The 19301-nt window shown below is 37.5% G+C and overlaps 1 protein-coding gene across 3 annotated transcripts in view; it reads right to left on the minus strand.

The window, feature by feature from the left end:
* Positions 1–403: 403 nt before the first annotated feature.
* Positions 404–19301, minus strand: part of LOC138189976 (uncharacterized) — a 113166-nt gene continuing 94268 nt past the window's right edge. For all 3 annotated transcript variants that reach the window (XM_069132331.1, XM_069132333.1, XM_069132332.1), the window contains exons 3-5: positions 4006–4121; positions 2879–3209; positions 404–2245 (exon numbers count right to left, since the gene is read on the minus strand). In XM_069132331.1, coding sequence (XP_068988432.1) covers positions 2039–2245; positions 2879–3209; positions 4006–4121 — 654 coding nt within the window. In that variant the 3' untranslated portion in view covers positions 404–2038. The remainder of the gene's footprint in view (positions 2246–2878; positions 3210–4005; positions 4122–19301) is intronic.

Consider the following 19301-nt stretch of genomic DNA (forward strand, 5'->3'; position numbering starts at 1 on the left):
TCTCAGCTATTGAACTGTGGAAAAGTACTGCGAGGAAGTTAAAAATGCATGATACTGCAAATCCATTAAATTACTCATGTACTTTTGTCGTAGTACATTATAGTCGTAGCAATAAAATTTCATTTTTCCGATTGTTCTTGGTGGCATAAATCTGCCCGGCTTAACAGAACCTTCGGTACATCGCGTTATAACGCGTTATAATCAACACACATATTTAATAAATTAACTAATAAAGAATTTGTAATAGAAAAAAGAAAATATGATTATGAATAAAAATGTAAATCAATTACTGCATTCAGCGCGGGAAGAGAAATAACGAATACTTTTATAACAATTGTATTAATATCATTTATGTACAATGTATACATGGCATACAGAAAACAAATCTGTAAGCCTAATGCTTGATTATAATACATGAGTGTTATCAAGTTGAAACCACTTGTTAGAATATTAATACGACAACTACAGTGATAGAAGAAGAGAATATGCTTATTGGAAAGGTTCCTCGCTAATTAAACGTACGACGTAATTTACTATAGTACATTCATAAATATGTTAAACTAAAAAAACTGGTATTATAATACGTTCATTATTTAATCTAATTAATACGATTTTAACTATTTAAGTACAACATTCTCGAACGTTTTTAGTTCTAAATGTAAAAGTTATTTGTCTTATAATTTACACATTACACTAATATAACGCATAAAAGCGTATTTATGTTAATGTTTATGTACTTTTCTATATGTACAAAACGACAGATAAATCAGTAAAGTTTTATTAAAATAATGGCAGCTTTCTATTTGTAACGTATGCGTTAAATTAATGTAGACTTTTGTCTATATATAAGTTTAAAAATTATCTTCTCGTATAAAAGTACCTATATATCATCATACGTAAAATAAATTCTACATATCCTGTAACTTATATTTTAGATTATACAATAAGTTTCTATTCTTTTCTTCTTATCATATATTCAGATTTATTAATAGTTGTCATGGTTACTAGCTAATGCAACGTTTTGCTCGTCGCACCTTTTAATTCTTCTAGTCAGTGCTTTAAAAGATAAAACAGACTTAATCGCTTAATTAAATAGGGTTTTATTACGTTAAATAAATTTAAGCAGATTTTTGTTTGGTTTTCGTTATCCATATATAACGAATCATATCTATCGCAGATCTATGAAACATAATACGTTATACCTTACAATTAGAGATAAAATCTATAAATATAAAATCTACCTCTCCTCTCTAACTTAAAAATAAACGTAACTTTAGAATGTACATGCATTATAGGAGCACACTATAATAACTGGCCGCGGGTGAAAATGAAAATATTTCCTAAATGTTAAATACAAATTTAATCGAGACATTCGTCTGCTACTAATACAAGACAATGTATCAAGTACGCTTCCTCTTTAGCATACGATTACATTTCTGAAATTACAATAACAATTTAGAAAACGCAGATATTCAAACACCTTTCACGTTCAACTCTTTGAATCGTAATATCAGTCTATCCACTATTTATTCATTCGAAGGAGATTCTACTGACTTTGTTGTACTACTACACTTTATATTTCACCATTATCTAAAAATATCAATCTTACTAAAAATAAACGGAATACAGTTTGGCGGAACCTCCTCTCTAGAACCTTATTAATACCTTATCATACTCTTGAATTACATAGTTTGTTATCTACTTATATGTATACAATAAATACGATAATAGAATCGCTCTAAAATAATAACTATCGTCGATGATCTATTGCTAGAAACGATACAAGCTTCCATCAAGGCACTTTTAACGTAAAAAAAAGTACTTTTAACGATAGTATTCAACCCTCGTTAAAAGAGAGAACCCTTCCATTGGTAACATTTTAATCCTGTACAATCCGAAAAACGAATACTCTCCATGTCACATTAGATTTTGCATCGGTTTGGAACGCGTTTCGATCGGATCGCAATCTTCTTTTCATCGGTGGTATCGCGTGCACGGAGGTAGAGGGATCTGTTCTGATCCCACAGTAATACAGATCTCAGGTCTCCGAATCCAAATCTTGGTCCCTTAGCTTGCTCTTCTTGTACTTCTTCTTTTTCTTCGGTTTCGGCATGACCTCGCAGCTGCACCCACTTCGCACCTTAATGTAGTCCAACGTCCACATCGATCCACCCACCGTGTTCCCGGGAAACGTAGGGATCATGCGTTCTCTGTGCCGATGCCTCCCGCGTTCCTCCTTTCCGCCCTGTGAGCAGAACACGTTCTTCAAGTGGATAATATATTCTTTTACATTAAAGTCGCGTTGACTTGCCGAAACCTCGGTTTCTTTTCAAATCACTAAATTTTTTAGGAACAAGAATAACTAGTTTTACACTTTCGCTATGATACTCTAAGAACTGATGATATTTTTGGCATACAATTTGAAGTAGTTTCTGTTTATACTAATATTTACATATATGTATTTTTGTATGTGTTTTTGAGATGATTAGATCGATGACTGTAGAAAACTGATTTCCATTCATCCTACTTTCTTCCATCGAGGAAAAACGTGGACAATACTGTCATTGAAAATAAGGACAATTTTTTAATCGGTTTTAAAGTCTAAATTTGTTCTCCGATCTACCGTTAATCGAATCTTTTAATCGCAATAATATTAACACCAAATCAGTTTCACTACCATTGTAAAGTTAGTAAATAAATTAAAAAAATATATGTATAATAATAGACGAATTAGATTCTTTTAATCTCTGGCTCCATTTAGTAAAAATCGCTCGAAATACGTATCACGGGTAACGAACACATCGCACGACATCCACAGAAAAGACGCACTCGCGAAAGCCTAATGGAAACTAGATCAGGATCACTTTACATTACGTACCGTCGATCCAGAATTTTCAATGATAGCGTAAGTGTATGAGAACTTCTGCACACATCTGGACTGGTTGGTGAACTTCCGGTCGATGAACCTGCACGGCTTGTCGAGGACGTCTGGCCTGCAGGAGTACTCGAAGAACCTCTGGGCGTTCTGACCATCCCGATACAGCTGGACGTACATGTTTTCCCGATTTCGACCGCCGACCGGTTCCACCATTTCCTCTACCGTAGGGCAGCAATCAACTGGAAGGCCGTCCTCGCCTCCTTCGTGTCGTAGAATCATGTTCATCTCTCGATAAGTCATCCGCTTGGTCGTGTCCTCCAAGGTCTGCGTCCTGCAACATTCAAACGACATTTAGACAAGATTCAAACAGCCATCGAAATTTCACTGAGCTATGATAGGAACTAGAAAAAGTTGAAGGCCGGTCGAAGAATTTAAAACCGGCGAGAATGCACGCCATTCAAAGCAAAACCAATCGAAGAACTTGAAACCATCGAGGCTTCGCTACGAGCTATGCTATGATACGAAGAAGAGAAGCTCGAAGACCGATCAAGGAATTTAAAACTTGGGAGAATGCGTAACATTTCAAAGCAATGGCAATCGAAGAACTTGAAACCCGACAGAGAATGCTGTTATGCACGCGTGCTTCTAAAAGCAAATGACTCGTGTCTAAACCACACGCGACAGAATGTAGCATAAGACAAGTGAAAAAGCCGCTCGAGAACCGATAATTCGCCCCTAATTCCGTATTCACCTGTCGAACCTCTTGTACGAGTCATTAATAATAATTAAGACAGTTCGTGACAGACAGGATAAATAATGGCGTAGCGTCGTGGAGCGTAGGAGATATACGGGCGCCACGGTTGCTGATTGAAAATTGAAATTCAGCCGTGCAAAATAGTGTCACTGGCGTGTCGATATAATTTGCGAGCGCGATGCCAAGCTTGAATGATGCCAAGGTATTTCGTCGTTCGTTCTGTCAACCGTATTCTCGGTCGTATCGTCGATCGTTTTACGATACACATAGTATGTCTTACAATAAAATTAGTATATCTTTGTTAAAAGAACACGCCTTTATTGATATTATAATAACAAAAGGGAGAGAAGTAGTGAGGAAAGTGAAAACTTACCAGCGAGAGATATGTCCCCTGAATGGATGTTGCCTGGCCTTACGAGACGAGAAGGATAAAGTCAAGTTGTTGGCGGCAGCAAGCCGCGGGCACAGGACTGCGGTCAGCCAAACCACCTGCAAGAGAAAAGAAAAAGTTGCATTGAATCTCTAATTTATCGTTGGTTCGGTGTGAACGTTCAATGAAAGTGCTCGAAGTTTATATATAAATTAGTTTCAATGGAATTTGTTGAAAATTCATTTTTTAAGAATCTCGAAATAAATACACGAGAAGATAAGGATAAGCCAATTAAATTCTTTTATACATTCCGATTCTTTAAACTTTCTCTGAATATTTACATAGAAAATTAATACTTTCAAATATAACGCAATAGTTTGCTATGTTCGCTAACTTCGATGTTACGATTTCATCGAACTACTCATCGAGCAACGAGTGTACATAAATCATTGAACAACCAGAAGAAGGAAGCAACGGGTAATCTTTCTCTCGAAACATCGATAAAATTGAATTAAATGGCTTATGGTGGTGAACGAATCGCGCGAACCGGCTTCTAATTCTTAGCGACAAGATATATTCCGCAATTAAGCCGAAAGTCTTGGCAAAAGAGGGGAGAAAGAGAAGACGAGCGATCGTACGGAGCGAAGCTGAACGCCCGAGAGGCCTGTTTTGCATAAAAATTATAAGCCGAATTAATGTTTTCACCTCTATAAACGCGTACCAGCGCTCATGTGCGCTGCGTGACTAACTCAATGGTTTATTGCACGTTAATACCGATCCTGTATCACCGGTACTTTCTCACGAGGTGCTATGGACTCGCCCTTACGAACACCCGAAGAATACGCTCATCGTGTCCTACGAAATTTTGCATGAATCGCTTAAGTCATTGTCTGATTAAGTCGTGATTAACTTCGCGAATTAGAAATGAAATGGAGTTTTGTAAAATTTGATTACTTTTATTGATTGAGGGGTTCAGGTGAACAGTGCTATACGTAAGAAAATCCTCGAACTGAGAAGATTCTAAGTGAATTGAAACTTTAATAAAAGGATCCATATGTTCTCAGGTATAAAATATTCCATGTCACTACTAATATGAAAAATCATTTTTCTTTAAATAAATAGTTAAAGATCCAACACGTTTTTCCTGCATCTATATCGTGTTAAAAAAAGTTATTAATATTATCTATCTTTTTTTATACAGATCTTCCGTTAAAAATTGTAGGCTTATTAATGAAAAATTCTAGTAACTACACAAAAATCTATTTTATTCCAGCATTAGTAACTTCCGTATCGAATTAGAAATTCAATTCGTATATTTAACATTTATGATTATTTAAAACGATGTATCAGAAATATTCCCATATTAGAAGCTACTCCTATCCAATTCCATTAACTACTAGAAATCCTATTTCACAGATATTTCACCATTACAACGACTAATTATCCCATAATCCTCAATCATCGTCACATCAGAATTCTAAATTAGCGCATTAACGATCCATCGAGCGCGCGCAAATTCCCATTATCGTGCTTATCTTACGACGCTATCAATCTTCTGTAACATGCACGAGTCTCACCAATCGTCCGTAACGAATCTCCACGCCCTCCTTTTCACGACGTTCAACGAATACAGCAGCACAAATTAGAATTTCAACAGTGTCGCGCCTACGATGTTGTCTGTCTATCCCGCACAGTGGCAGGCAACGATGTCTAGAATAGCGAAGAGGGCTCGGTTTCCAGAGATTTATAGAAATGGGACAATAAAAGATAGCATTCGACGCCCGTGTCGTTTAATTAAGCCATCGTCCCTCAGGGTTGAGGCGGTTAACTAACTGGCGCCTCCCGTACGAGGAACTCGACGTCGCGATGTGGCCAACGCTGTTTCTGATCGGCCGGATATTCACACACAAACGGACCACACACCGAGTTCTCGGATCCTTATCGGTTTGTTGCCTCATCGCCGACCGGCCTCCTCTCACTGGCACTGCGATTTTAATCGATCCTCCTTATACGAACCGCGTCATACACGCAGCATTACGCCGACTACGACGACGACTTAATGTTTATCGTTAATTGCTGACTCCACTGAAATACTGGAATAATCATCGCCAAGTGAACGGTACTCGAAGAGATACGCTTCGTGCTGATTGCGAATGTGGGAGTTGGAATTTGAGATACAGCACGAGTCGGTGGAAGTTACGAGGAAACAGAGACTCGATTTATCGATTTTGCCAAATTTGGGCAAACGCTATTCACGTGGAATTCCCAAAGGTTCCGAGTAATTTTTTTTTAATTTCACGTCATTAGGGTATTTCGTACGAATACTTCAACCGCTTTGGAGATTTTATTAGGAAGATCAGAAAATGATAATTACTTTTTATTTTTCAGTTGTGCTTGCTGAAGGTGAATTTATTGCCGAACGTTGTTGTTATCACTGTCGCCCGTTTTTGCTTAAAAATTTAACTTATGCAAAGTACGACCTACCCAACTCGTGTAGCAACTAAGGGCTAAAACCATCCTTCCCCCACTAAATACTCTAAGCATATATATGTCTGTGAAAATTCTTCTTTTAGTATCCGACGACAGTGGCAATTAACACATTAGATATTTGTTAATTCGATCTTCCAAACTCTGTTACAATCGTTCACTCTGTTTTCATTCGCAACAAATTACAGCTCGAAGTTATTAATCTTGTTCGTTAGTTATAAAATAGTTATTGTTAATAATTCGTTGAGTTTGCTTACTCGAACTTGATAATTCCATTTATTATAAAGCAATTTTTATTCCTTGCTAAATGAATAGTCAATAATCGAGGCACATATTTTTATTATGACGCAAATTTTAACTTCGTTGTTCAAACATTTTCATAATCATAAATTGTATCGTTATTCCAAGGTTCCTCTATCTTCGATGCAATAACTCAATCGAAGCCCTGAGCTTCCATCGCGTAAACCTTTCCTTAACGAGTGAAACTGAACAAAAAACGTATTTTGAACAACGTCCACATGAATGTATCTATGGTGACACGTTAAAAAAATCTATACAAACAGTGACGAAACTCCTTTCAAACTGAAAAGCACTACTCATTCCGGCTCATAAAGTATATTGTACCGTAACATCGTGTTCGTCGCGGATACTGTAACTCCGTTAAATCGTATACATCCCCTCACGAGCGGTACTGCGAGTCGACGACGCATTTAAAGATCCCACCAGTGTGTTAGGAGGCAAACCACGGCCCGAAACACGCTAATTAGCGTCTCGAATTCGTTGCGGAGTCGTCTTCCGCCTGATAATGAAATGCCCAGTCAGCCGGTATGCCAAGCGTATTTTCGAAAGTCGAAATTAGCCGGTCGCTCGTTGGCAGCTCGCGTACGCACGATCGTCGTGGGATATTTCCACGAGACACGTCTCCACGACGTGCTTTAGCAACGTGTACTGGCACGTTTTGAAAGACGGCTAATTTTCACCCTAATCACATCATCGAAGTGAAATTGCAAAGTGCAGTTTTCAATCAACGAGGAAATTTTTCGTGAACCATTTATTCGATGAACTAATCCTACGATGACAAAGCGTAAGTTCCTATTTCTCGTATTTACGTCCATATTAATCTTTTTTCTGTTTCAGACTTCCAGAATATCTTTAAAATCTTGCAATTATATAGTTGTTAAATTAAATGTTTAAAAGCCTCGTAAGGGTCTTTTTTAATTCTCGAGTGAAATTTCCATCAAACGATCTGGATTGCCTGTAAATGGTTAAAAAATAAAAATAGTTAAATTTCACGAAAATCTGTTCTGTTCATACGTAGTTCGCAGATCTCATTCTTTGCGAATATATTTCGATCTTATCAATAGAATAAAAATCACTTCATGAACTACCAGCTGATCAAACCTATTACAACGCTACTTACTACGTACTTGCAGTACACAAGTCTATCATCTACTGAATACTAAATTTTATAACATCCTCCATGCTCCGCCATTTTCCTTTTAATTCTAACTGTAATTTTCCAATCATAAATTAGCATAATTTCTCTTATGCATCAAAATGACAAAATAAACGAAAAAGAACGTGATAATTTTGCTGTGACATAGTCTATAGCTTGTAAAGATACACGTTCTGTGTCATCGATTATCGTTCTTAATTCACAAGAACACTAAGATCGGAAAAATGTTAGAGGATAAATATTTAAGACCATCCATGTGAGACGCAAAGTATAAAAAGGCTATGAAGTATGGCATTTGAATTGCAAACTCGTTTCCTGATTATGTACCTGTAGAGGGATGAGGTTTCTTGTATGAGAAAAAATACGAGCCGATCTGCTATAAGTCAGGGAATGAGAGGTTCAATGCAACCAGTGGTTTTTACATGTGAGATACGAAATATTCGGCGGGAGGATTTATTGGACACGTACTTTCAGATTAACCTCGTAATATCAGGGTCCGAGGGAAGATATCGGGACTTGGATGAACTGCCACTATAAACTTGCGATATCTCCTCGTTACCCTCTGTTGTGGTTGAACGATGTTATGGTAGGTTTGTTAGTAAAAGCTTCTACTTCTGCAATCTCGCATTTTAATAAATCGCCAAATTATCAATGTAGTAGCAAAACCACGCTACGATCGATTATATTGTACCGTCGACGTTAAATACAAGAAATACACGCTTCTGTCACTCTTTAACGTGCGAGAAAAATAAATTTTATATTAAAAATAAAAGAAATATAGTTTTTGAATGGTCTTGCAAAGAAGACGTAAAAAGCGCTAAAATTGGAGATTGAAATTTATCTAGTTAATCAATAGCTTATTAAATACCGCATATACAATATTGTACATTGCGTAACATGCATATACAATATTGCACGTACGTGAAACAGCTAATTTATCGTAAGAACGCGAAATTTATTTCTTAATATCTTCGAATAAAATTTTATACAAACTAAAAATCCCTCCCACTTAAAAATTGTCTATACAATAAATTTAAGTACATATTTTAATCCGATTAAAGAATCTTGTAAGGAATCTATCGTTTACCTAATCTCCATACAATAATACTATTACCGCCAGGAACGACCATCAATTATTTAAACAAAATTTAAAATTTCAGGTAGCCTTGACTAAATGGAAACCAGCATTCTGTACAAGCGAGACTACTATCGATATACACATACATCTCGATATATGAACCGCGTCGTGCAGGGTAGACCGATAACATTCAAAGAGGCAACGCTGGTATCGAAAAGACGGGACCTATCGACGTGTTTCTTTATGTCTGTTCACGCTTGTGCACCCGCGTGGTATCTGGTTCTTTGTACTTTGGGTTACCAGTCGAAAATCAGGATTGTATGTGTACGGACACCGGATTATCTCTTACAACCAGAGTTTATGCGTTCGTGTTGTCTGTTTAGGGTTTACCGTACGAAGAGGGTGTGTCGACGCAACGATTTCACGTGAAAACTTATGCTACCTGAAGAACTCGTCCGTGGTGCTCTAAGTGACGATGCAATACAACCACAAGTCGTGCCTAATGGTCTATTAAGAATACGTTGAACGAGTACGCACCGAGTTAATTTAATTCGATATACTGGATCAACGTGGTTAGACGGAAAAAGCTAATTAAGAGTTAATCCTAGAGTTGCTTGATTTTATTGCGATTTTAAAATAATGAGTATACAAGCATTTTGTAGGTGAAGAGTAGATGGAATAACGGGGAAATTTTTTACCGAATCACTTCGTTCTACGTGAAAATGCATTATTTCTGTAATTAACGCTTTTATTGAAAGAGAAACAAGTATTATAAATAGTAATTAAAATGATTAAAGATAATAATTTTGTATAGAACGTTCTTAAGTAAAATAAGATTTGCTTTCTATGAAATATCAAAGAGTACATGTAATGTACTTTCAATAAGAAATACTTCTTCAATAAAATCTGAAAGACATTCAACTGGCATACAACAAAGAGGCAATAGAATTTCATCTGAAATAAAAAATAATCTATTTCTTACTCTCTGACGTAAGTCATACACCGTGCACAGCACGACACTGCATCTAATTAAACTGTCTCTTAAATCCTGCATAGACTGTCGAAGCAACAAATCTCCCGGGATAGAAAACAAGATCAATCGACACGGTTTTCACAATCTGGAAATCGTTCCACGGTTTCCTAGCTGTCCGTTTCAACCAATGAAATCGCATCGCGACCAGCTCGCCTATCAACCATCGAAATGGCTACCGCCTACAATTTTTACTCCTTGAGATCCTTGGCATCGTTTCGCGTGCAACGCGCGACAGGGCGACGAATTTCCAGGTCAGAGAATGGAATTCCGTATGATGGATCGCCACAACCGATATCGGCCGCGATTATCATACAATATGATACGCTCGTCGATCGATCGGATAGCGTAACGCATTTCTACGGCGATATTTCCGATTTTACTGCGCCCGTCCTGAACCGGAGGCGGTAGTTACGAGCGTTGGACATTCTCTGCTACCATTGGTCCGTGATTCTTTTTAACTCACCAGCCGGCCGAGCTGCGATTGGATAGACGTACGGCAATAATTTATAGGTCTCCACGAGCCTCAACGTTTCACCGTAGAGCTAAGAACTGTTCCGTTATATGGCAAATAACCGGAGATAGACGCGCGTATACACCCGTGGCTCTCGATATACGCCGTCTGCCTATCGTAATAAGCTTGTCGTATCGTAATAAGGTGGCGGTGATTTGAATATATCGCGTCTACGACATCGTTGGCTGCGACGAAAGGTCTTTCGAAATGTGCATAAAAATTTTACGCAATCCCCGTCGTCCCTGTTTCGCTTTTTGCGGCGGATCGACGCGTGGAACGTGAGAAAATCATAGACACGCCTAATTGCTATGTTGCCACCAGGATACGGCGACGGCGATGCAATCCATTGTTAAACCAATTTTTGTCGCTTTTATCTTCATGGCTTATGACAAGCTATTTCCTTTGCCTCTCATCCAATATCGAATGCTTTACGCTTCTGTATTACTAGTTGTTAAAGATTTGTAGTATTAAGTATTTACTTTTTGCTCGTTGCTGATAATAGGAAAATATCAAGATCAGACGAAAAGTTTAAATTGTAGAATGTGATCTGAGAGCCTCTTAGCTCCCTTTTCAATAAACAAATAAACGAAATCTAAAATATTGGCCGTGCTCCATGAACAACATAAGTAATAAGTTTAATGTAACTAATAGAATTAACATGATCAAATGTCAAGCTGTAGATATCAAGATATTTTCATACTATTTGATACAACTTGAATGATTTTCTAAGTACAATATCTCTAACTTCGTAAATTACCGATATAGACTGAAACAAAATACACGGTTGATCGTAAAAGGTCGAGTATTAATAAAATTGTAGTTGAGCCGCTGAACTAATAGTACATAATAACTTATTACCATAAATCACTTGTCCAACCATGTACTTTAGTAGTAAACTTCGATTATGCTAATCGTACACTCTAATCCTTCCTAAGCATTAAGTTTATTCCCTAGAAGCCATATGACCGTAGACGTAACTAGTGTTAAGATCCGGCAACCGAAAATGTCAGTGGCAGAACTTATTAACCTTTGACAACCTGCGATCACACGATGAGCCGCAGAAAAGGCTCGATCCACGGACCTGTATCGGGTTCCGCAATCGCAACAGCTCACAGACAGTGGAAAGAAGTCGTCGATTATGCATGTAATCCGTTGTATGGAACTTTCTCCAGTCGAGTATGCATATATTAAAGAAAGATCGGTGGCTCGTTACGCGAGAAATAAAAACCAAGGTGCAAATTAACGGTAGTAAACAGATACGTACACACGGCAGGACCAATTAGCGTAATAAGAGTTGTAAAGCGTGTAGAACGCGGAACGCATCGTAAATTCGCGAGCAGATCGGGATAGAATTTCGAGTCGTCGATAAATTTGTCAAGCAGGCCGTTAATTGGTAACCGACTTACATACATACACCTAAATACGTGTTTGCTTAAACTAATCGAATAAAATAATGGAGAAAAGCAAGGTTTCTTCGAGTATGGTACACTGTCTTCTTTTTTCTTTTTTTTTTTTTTTTTTTTAGACTTTGAACTTTTACGATGATTAAATGATCGAAGTTGTATGAAACTCTCGACGTCTATGATGTGGTCGACGTGGTGATGGTTGATTGTTGAGGATTCGTGCAAATGCAGTTACAATGAGCGTTGAATTAAATGGAATGGCTTTGAAGTGAAGCATCCTCCCATCTTGACGCGTTTTGTCGTGTACAAACGTTAATAGCGGTTTACTGGATAAACTCGTGATAGAATTCGAAACTCGTGTTTATTGAACGTCAATGCAACGACTCGTATTATTAGCATACTCTTTGTGCATCTGCCACGAGCGAACGCACTTGTGACTTATAGCAGTTTACCGAGAGTTTCAACAACAGCCTTTTGCCATTTTCTGAGCTACTTTGTAGTATTTCCATTGTTTAATATCTCTCGTGCAAATTTGAATTAGATTTAGATTAATTGTATTTCTTCTTTTTTTTTCTTTCGTACGAAGGAAGATATAAACCTCAGCTGGTAATTTAACGTCAGAAGTAAATATAGGTATAAGGATTACTGTTTCAGAAATAATAATTGAATTAAATGCCTGTTAACATGCACGTTACATTTATTATTTATTAGAGAAAAGGAAAATATACTGGTAACCAAAATTAGAAAAGTCAATAAAAGATAAAGTAAAAGTACAAATAGAAAGATCAAACAAAAGAAATACCTAAGAAATGAGTTCATGAAACAATTTGAATCAGAAACATTACATTCTTTATTCTGAACAGGCAATGCTACTGTAGGCTAGTCTACTGTAATTTCACTTAAACAACAGTCGAGATGAAAATTAGATGGCCTTACAGATCGGCCTATGATTTTCTTCCATGGGGAAGCAAACACGACTTGGAGCGCATGACAAACGGTAACTATCGAGAGGCTTGTTAGAGATAGAGCAACGAGCAACGGAAAGGTCCACGATGTTGAACGCTACTGGATGGCTTGCGCGTTGCACGAGGCCCCTGCGGCCTGTTTAGACAGCGTACGACGCTTCGTCGTCTCTTATGATTGACATGTATAAATATTTGGTTAGTCGCTTCACCGTTTCGTACGTGTATCGTACACGCGTAAATCCTGCACCACGTATCCTGCATACGTTTACAATAGTAAAGGTCGTTCATAAACGAGCGAGTAGGACCACATGAGACCGCAGGACGCTTGTACTTCCCGACGCGACAAATTAACGATTCTTGCGCCACGCGTAAACCCACGCAGATGCCTGGGAATCGCTTCTTTTTCGTGGTTTGTTGAATTTAGAAGTGTAAAGATCGAAAACGAATCGAATTCCATGGTTAAGTGTACTGTGACTTATCAGCGATGAAATTTATTTTTGTATGCGTGAAAGAAAGAATTTGAATATCGTAGAAAATATCAGAGCATTAAGATTGGAAATAAGGAGAGGAAATATTTTGAATGAGAATTATTTAATTAGAAGAACTATTTATAGTTGAAGCAGAAATTAATATAGAATGATTGGATATTCCTACAAAGAATGTGATATAATACGATACATGATAAGAAAAGAAATCTGATAAGTACATGGATGAAATAAAAGATTTCTACAGAAAAAAGGGGGGACACATATTTGAAGCTCGAGGATGCGTAACTTTGGACCTTTCGTTCTGCGGTACGTGTGGAAACTGGTGATTACGTAAAAAAGAATTTCTACTACATATCGTAAAAATGGTCTTCGTCTCGTTCATAATTCTTATTTATGAATCTGGTTGGTTAAAAATATTTTAAGCGCACTGAAATGCTGAAATTCAATAAAATTTTAACTTATATAATATAAAATGAAGATCAAGTAGAAATTAATCGGACTACAATCAGGAGACGAAATCCTTAAAAAAACATATTCCTTTCAAGCTTTGAAACATATTGTACGAGTAAATGCACTTTTTCAATAGTGAAACGTCATCCATTTGTGAATTGATTTCTATCGAAAGAGGCTTTCTACCAAAAGCCCTTCTACAGGATAACGCGCCAGAGGCGAAAATCCACCCACGACACGCTAAATCACCGGAAGATAAAGAACCGGAACAAAGCAAACACAGGGTCCACGCGTGTGGACCAACCCTCTTTTATATTTCCAACGACGATTCGTAATATATTATTTTTAAATTCTTTTAAATTACAGGCTCGATAGCCACGATGCGTTTCGATGATAATAGCAGAAGGCGTTCTACACTAATTGTACGTGTCTGAATGATGTTCTTGTATAAATTAAAAAAGAGGAAAACGTGTAAGTATCAGAGAATTCTGTTTAATTATTTATGATAGAAGTATATAAAAAAGAAATTTGGTTGGCACAAAAATATCTTATTAAATTCTTCGTTTCTCAATTCTCAAATATCTGTTTATACTTTGAATTATTCTAAAGTAGGCACACAATAATACAATTAATTTTCATATCCACCAAACTATTCTTATTGCATGAACATTAATCTACGTTGATTGTCAAAATTGTTACTCTTTCATAAACAGAATTTCTCACTATAAAAGTAACCAACTATGATAACAAGGAAGTTAATAATTATTATAAATAAATCAATTCGTGCTAATATTATTTTACAATCTAGTGATAAGTAGCTAAAATATAATTTAAAAAAGACGAAAATGTAATTCAAAGTTACACAGGTTTGACACCGTGAAAATTTCGCGCCTACTTTCATAGTTCCACGAATTAACAATGAAAGAACGAATTGATCGATGAGTTGAACGATACGATGGAGATCACGAACAGTAAGAAGCACGCGTGGGTGGATGATTCAGCCGGAGGAGGCCGGCTGCTTTGAAATCGATACACAACGTCATCGTATGATTCCCAATAGAATCGAGTGGTATTTCAATCGTGCTCGCTTCGAAACCCTGAAAGACGATCTCTTGCCTTTTTTCCTCGATCGCAGGTGTATTCGACCGATCGTCAGGTATTCTTCGCAGGAGGCTTGGTGAAAGAGCACACTTATTCCACTTAACCGGCGCGATATTCAAAGTATCATTATCGAGAGACACGCGATCATTTAATCATGGATTTATTCGCTACCGATCAATTAATTAGCCAATCACTGTCATTAGAGGGGCAAATTATACGCCGGCGAAACTGAGAAATTACACGATGTATTTAATCGTGACTTAATTTCCTAACGCCAAAGTTGACGCGTGCTGTCATTTTTACGCCTTGTTTTGCTCCACAAAATCACCGCGTGATCGATGAATTTTATTTTTAACACTCGCCTTATCTCTCGTTGGCGAAATTTTCAAACCAGTATCCGAGAAGAACTCACGTTGCTTTTGGATAACAGCTAATGGTTAATAAGTTCTCTATAAAAAGAACATACCGTGATTTCTTTCGAAACGTTATCCTTTCATCAACGAGAAACTAGCGTGAAAGTTTCATAAAAGTAACTGGATGCTATAGCGTAGCGTTGTTAGACTTGCAATCCCCCTCGTTCTCATGATTGATCGATTTTTCTTACTCGCTGTTACACCTCTGCTAGTCATATCATCCCATTGTCTTATAATATCGAATCACACGAGTAACACACGTCGTGTGATAATATTGGCAAACACGGGTCGCGTTCATGACAAATGCACAAAGCGTTACGTTTCGATATGATCATGTTTCTAAAATTATCGTATTAAAATACAATTACTCCAATGTATTTTTATTTATCATGATTTAAGAATAATTATCATTGTACGATTTTTCATAACACCTGCAAAGTCTTATAAAATTTTTAATACACACATAATACGTCGATAAGCACATCGATCAGTCATTCATAAATGCCCAACGTATCCTTCTCAGGTCGATAAGCAATAAATATAGATTTGCCTATAAACAGCCTTACATCACGCTCCAAGATCTTCCACTCACAACCTGAATCTCCCAATCACCTAATCCCCTGAAGAAAAGCTAAGAAAACCAGAAAAATCTCGATTTGCTAGGTTGCTCAACAACGAGCCTGCGCTTAACAACTCTTATCACTGGAACGCCAGGTCCGTGTTTACTCGTCTCGCTTCGAGCGTCCGCAGGAGAGTTTTAACCGCTGTGGCAAGCAAAATAATCCTGAATCCTGATAATGATACACGAGGGACAAGCCGAATGATACACGACGAGTGAAATATAGCGTTTTATGTAATTTATCGCGCGATTACGGGTGAATCGCCGATGTCTGTATTTTTTTTTCCTTTTTTTCTTTTCTCTTTCTTTTTTCTTAGTGAAATCGTGATAAACCTAGAAAATCATCGAAGAGAGACCGTGACCGAGGCTGGCAGTGCACATGGGGGATGAACAGGTAACGGTAGCGGTTACAAGCAGCGGACAGGCTGTCGTCCGACTCTCGCGTTAAGAGAATTATTTATTGGGGCCATTGGCGCCGACGAAACGATTAGCATACTAATGTCCTCGACGATTTTCCTTGCGTCGTTCGCAAGCCGATCCTACCTCTCGTCCGCGACAGTGCTAATCTGCCATTATTAAATTATTTGCGTTACAGGGGGCGCGCCGTGGCCGCGGCGCACCGGCGATTATCATTTATCAATATCATGGGACAACATCGCGATGGTGATATTAATCGGCTAGGGATATTCGTACGTCAGCACGTAATGTCGCCCAGATAAAACTGGTATGCGATATCGGCCGTTGCCTTTAATAGGGATAGCGATCGCGCGAGCCGCGAAATGATTGGGATCGAGGTGCGCTTCCGGTCAGAAATTGATCGAAGGAAACTCGATGACGCCTCGCGTAGCGGTATAGAATAGATTAATTCCAGGTGCGAAAGAGGAAGCTTTAAACCTAATTAGCTGGTAGAAATCGCGATTATACATATGGTAATGGGATTCGTCTGGTTCATATCGGGGTTATGATTACAGTGGTGTGGATCGAAGGAAGAGGAAACTTTCAGTTCGATCGTAAATAGTGGTTTATCGATTGTTAGTTTTAATGATAGGTTGTTGAATATTTTAATAGAGAATACGTATAAAGTTTGGCTGATGGACTATGAATTTTACGGTGTTTGGTAATATAAACTGAAATGATTATATCAAAGAAGTATTAAGATTTAATAACGTTTATATATAGATATCTTTGTGGATTATTTATAAGAAAGGAGGCTGATAAGAAAATTACTTAAGATACCAATAGTATCAAATTAGCCAATTAAGAATTCAACTCAAACAACGAGATTCGTCAAACAGAAGCACTTGAATTTACTACAAGATGAAAGGAATTTTCTCCATTAATAACGTGATAACGCTTCCAAGAACTGATATATAATCGTTTCTTTCGAGACAAAGAGTGGATAGCGGCACGAAATAGAAAAAAACTAATTAAATAAACCGCTTAAATCACCTCCCACGAGTATAACATGTATACATAGCAACGCGAAAACTCACGAGTATCTTAGCATGGCTAACTTCCGCATACTTTACCACAATTACCTCCACGAAACAGGAGTAGGCAAATTCGCAGCGGCAAGTAATAAATCAAATCTCTTTAAAACCAGAGGATCGTGATTCCTCGCGAAATCTTCAGATGCAAAGTCTAACGAGCAGGAATTTATGTTGGAGCATGGTATATTTACAGTTGGCTGCAAGATTTTTGGGGGATTAAACGTCCCTTTACCATACGTGATAAATTCTAAAAGATAAAAGTATAAAACATACATATGTTTAGAAGGAATTCCAATAGTTTCCAAGCGTATTGTAATTATTTGCTATCCGTTACGTCGATGACAAGAATTCTCCATACGCTCAAATCATAGTGGATGGTTCAATGATCGTAAGATAATTTGCCATAGATTTCTTCAGTTTTTAGGATTTCTTATTGGAATAAACGTCTTTGATTTTATTCTTAAAATTTGTTAAATTAAATATTCAATGAGCGTAACATGAAAATATCGATATTTTTTCCAATAAATTCAATATATACTAAAGTTATCAATGACTAAAGTACAAAGAAATCTTGCACCAAAGAAATCAGAATGAAAGATAAGGGGAGAGATAAAGAAAGGAACGAATCTTCGTTTATACACGAACAACCATACAAATCTTCAAAAATGTACTGTCGTAAATCTACTTCAGTAATTCTAATACTATTCGATATCGAGTCATCTGGTTTTAGGGACTTTTGATTATAGAACGAACGCCAGACCGGCGCCGATTTCCGCCATTGTCGCATTGCTCGTAATGCGTTTTAATATTATGATCTACGCGTCGAGACTAGCGAATCGCCTTGGAAATCTCGCGGTGAAAGGCAGTATTATTAATTTGCACCGACGGTAATCGATCTTCGCCGCAAAAATCAATGCGTTCCCGATATTCTCGCAACGCCGCCGACCGAATAACCGTGTCATTAAAACAGCTCACGAACACCTCGAGTCCAGTGTAACGTGTCTCGAGCCGTAAGAAACAGTATATCTCCTGTAATCTCGTTAAAATCTCGGACCGTGGAATGCGAAAAGAATAGCGAATTATATCACGCAGGTGCCAGAGTATTGTAAATTTTTCCACGATGAGGGTGAATAACTGAGGTATCGAACACGCTATTCATATCATTAAACGTGGGTCGACAGACGATGATTGAAGTTACGGTTTAATTTAACACACACTGGAATTTATAGTGGGACAACGACATTTTCTGGTTATTTATTACATGTAGTAGTATTCGATATTGTAACATTACGATTTTTAGAGCATGGCAGTATACGTATGTACGGAAGGCGAATATCTATTTTCGTCGTAAAACATTAATTGTAATCGTTAAACCTAGTATTATTAGATGCACATCGAAGCTTGATAGTTCAGGTCGTAAAAGACCAACTCATGGCGGGCTGACATAAATTTCTACATCTTATTACTTCCAACATATTTTGTTCAAAGGTATTATGTTTATTGAATCAAGACACTAAATGTTTATAATTATTCAAAGCCACGAAGAAACTGCTTTGCACACTGCCTATAAAAACCTGTAATAGAGGACAGAGTGCAACAAAGTTGACGTTGATTTATCAGGTACTAAACTTCGTATTGCTTTATTTATCCTCTGAGCCGGATTATTTCCTAACGCTCGTGAAAGAATGGTGAAAAAGACACGTCGCCGACGATGAACGGAAGAACGCGTGGGTTTAAAATTTTCGTCATTAGAAAAACCTAATCGTTGGTTGGCTTGACCACAGGGATTTATGTCCGAAAATTAT

This window comes from Bombus flavifrons, chromosome 2, assembly GCF_040668555.2.
Source record: "Bombus flavifrons isolate JBK064 chromosome 2, iyBomFlav1_principal, whole genome shotgun sequence".
Lineage (NCBI taxonomy): Eukaryota > Metazoa > Arthropoda > Insecta > Hymenoptera > Apidae > Bombus > Bombus flavifrons.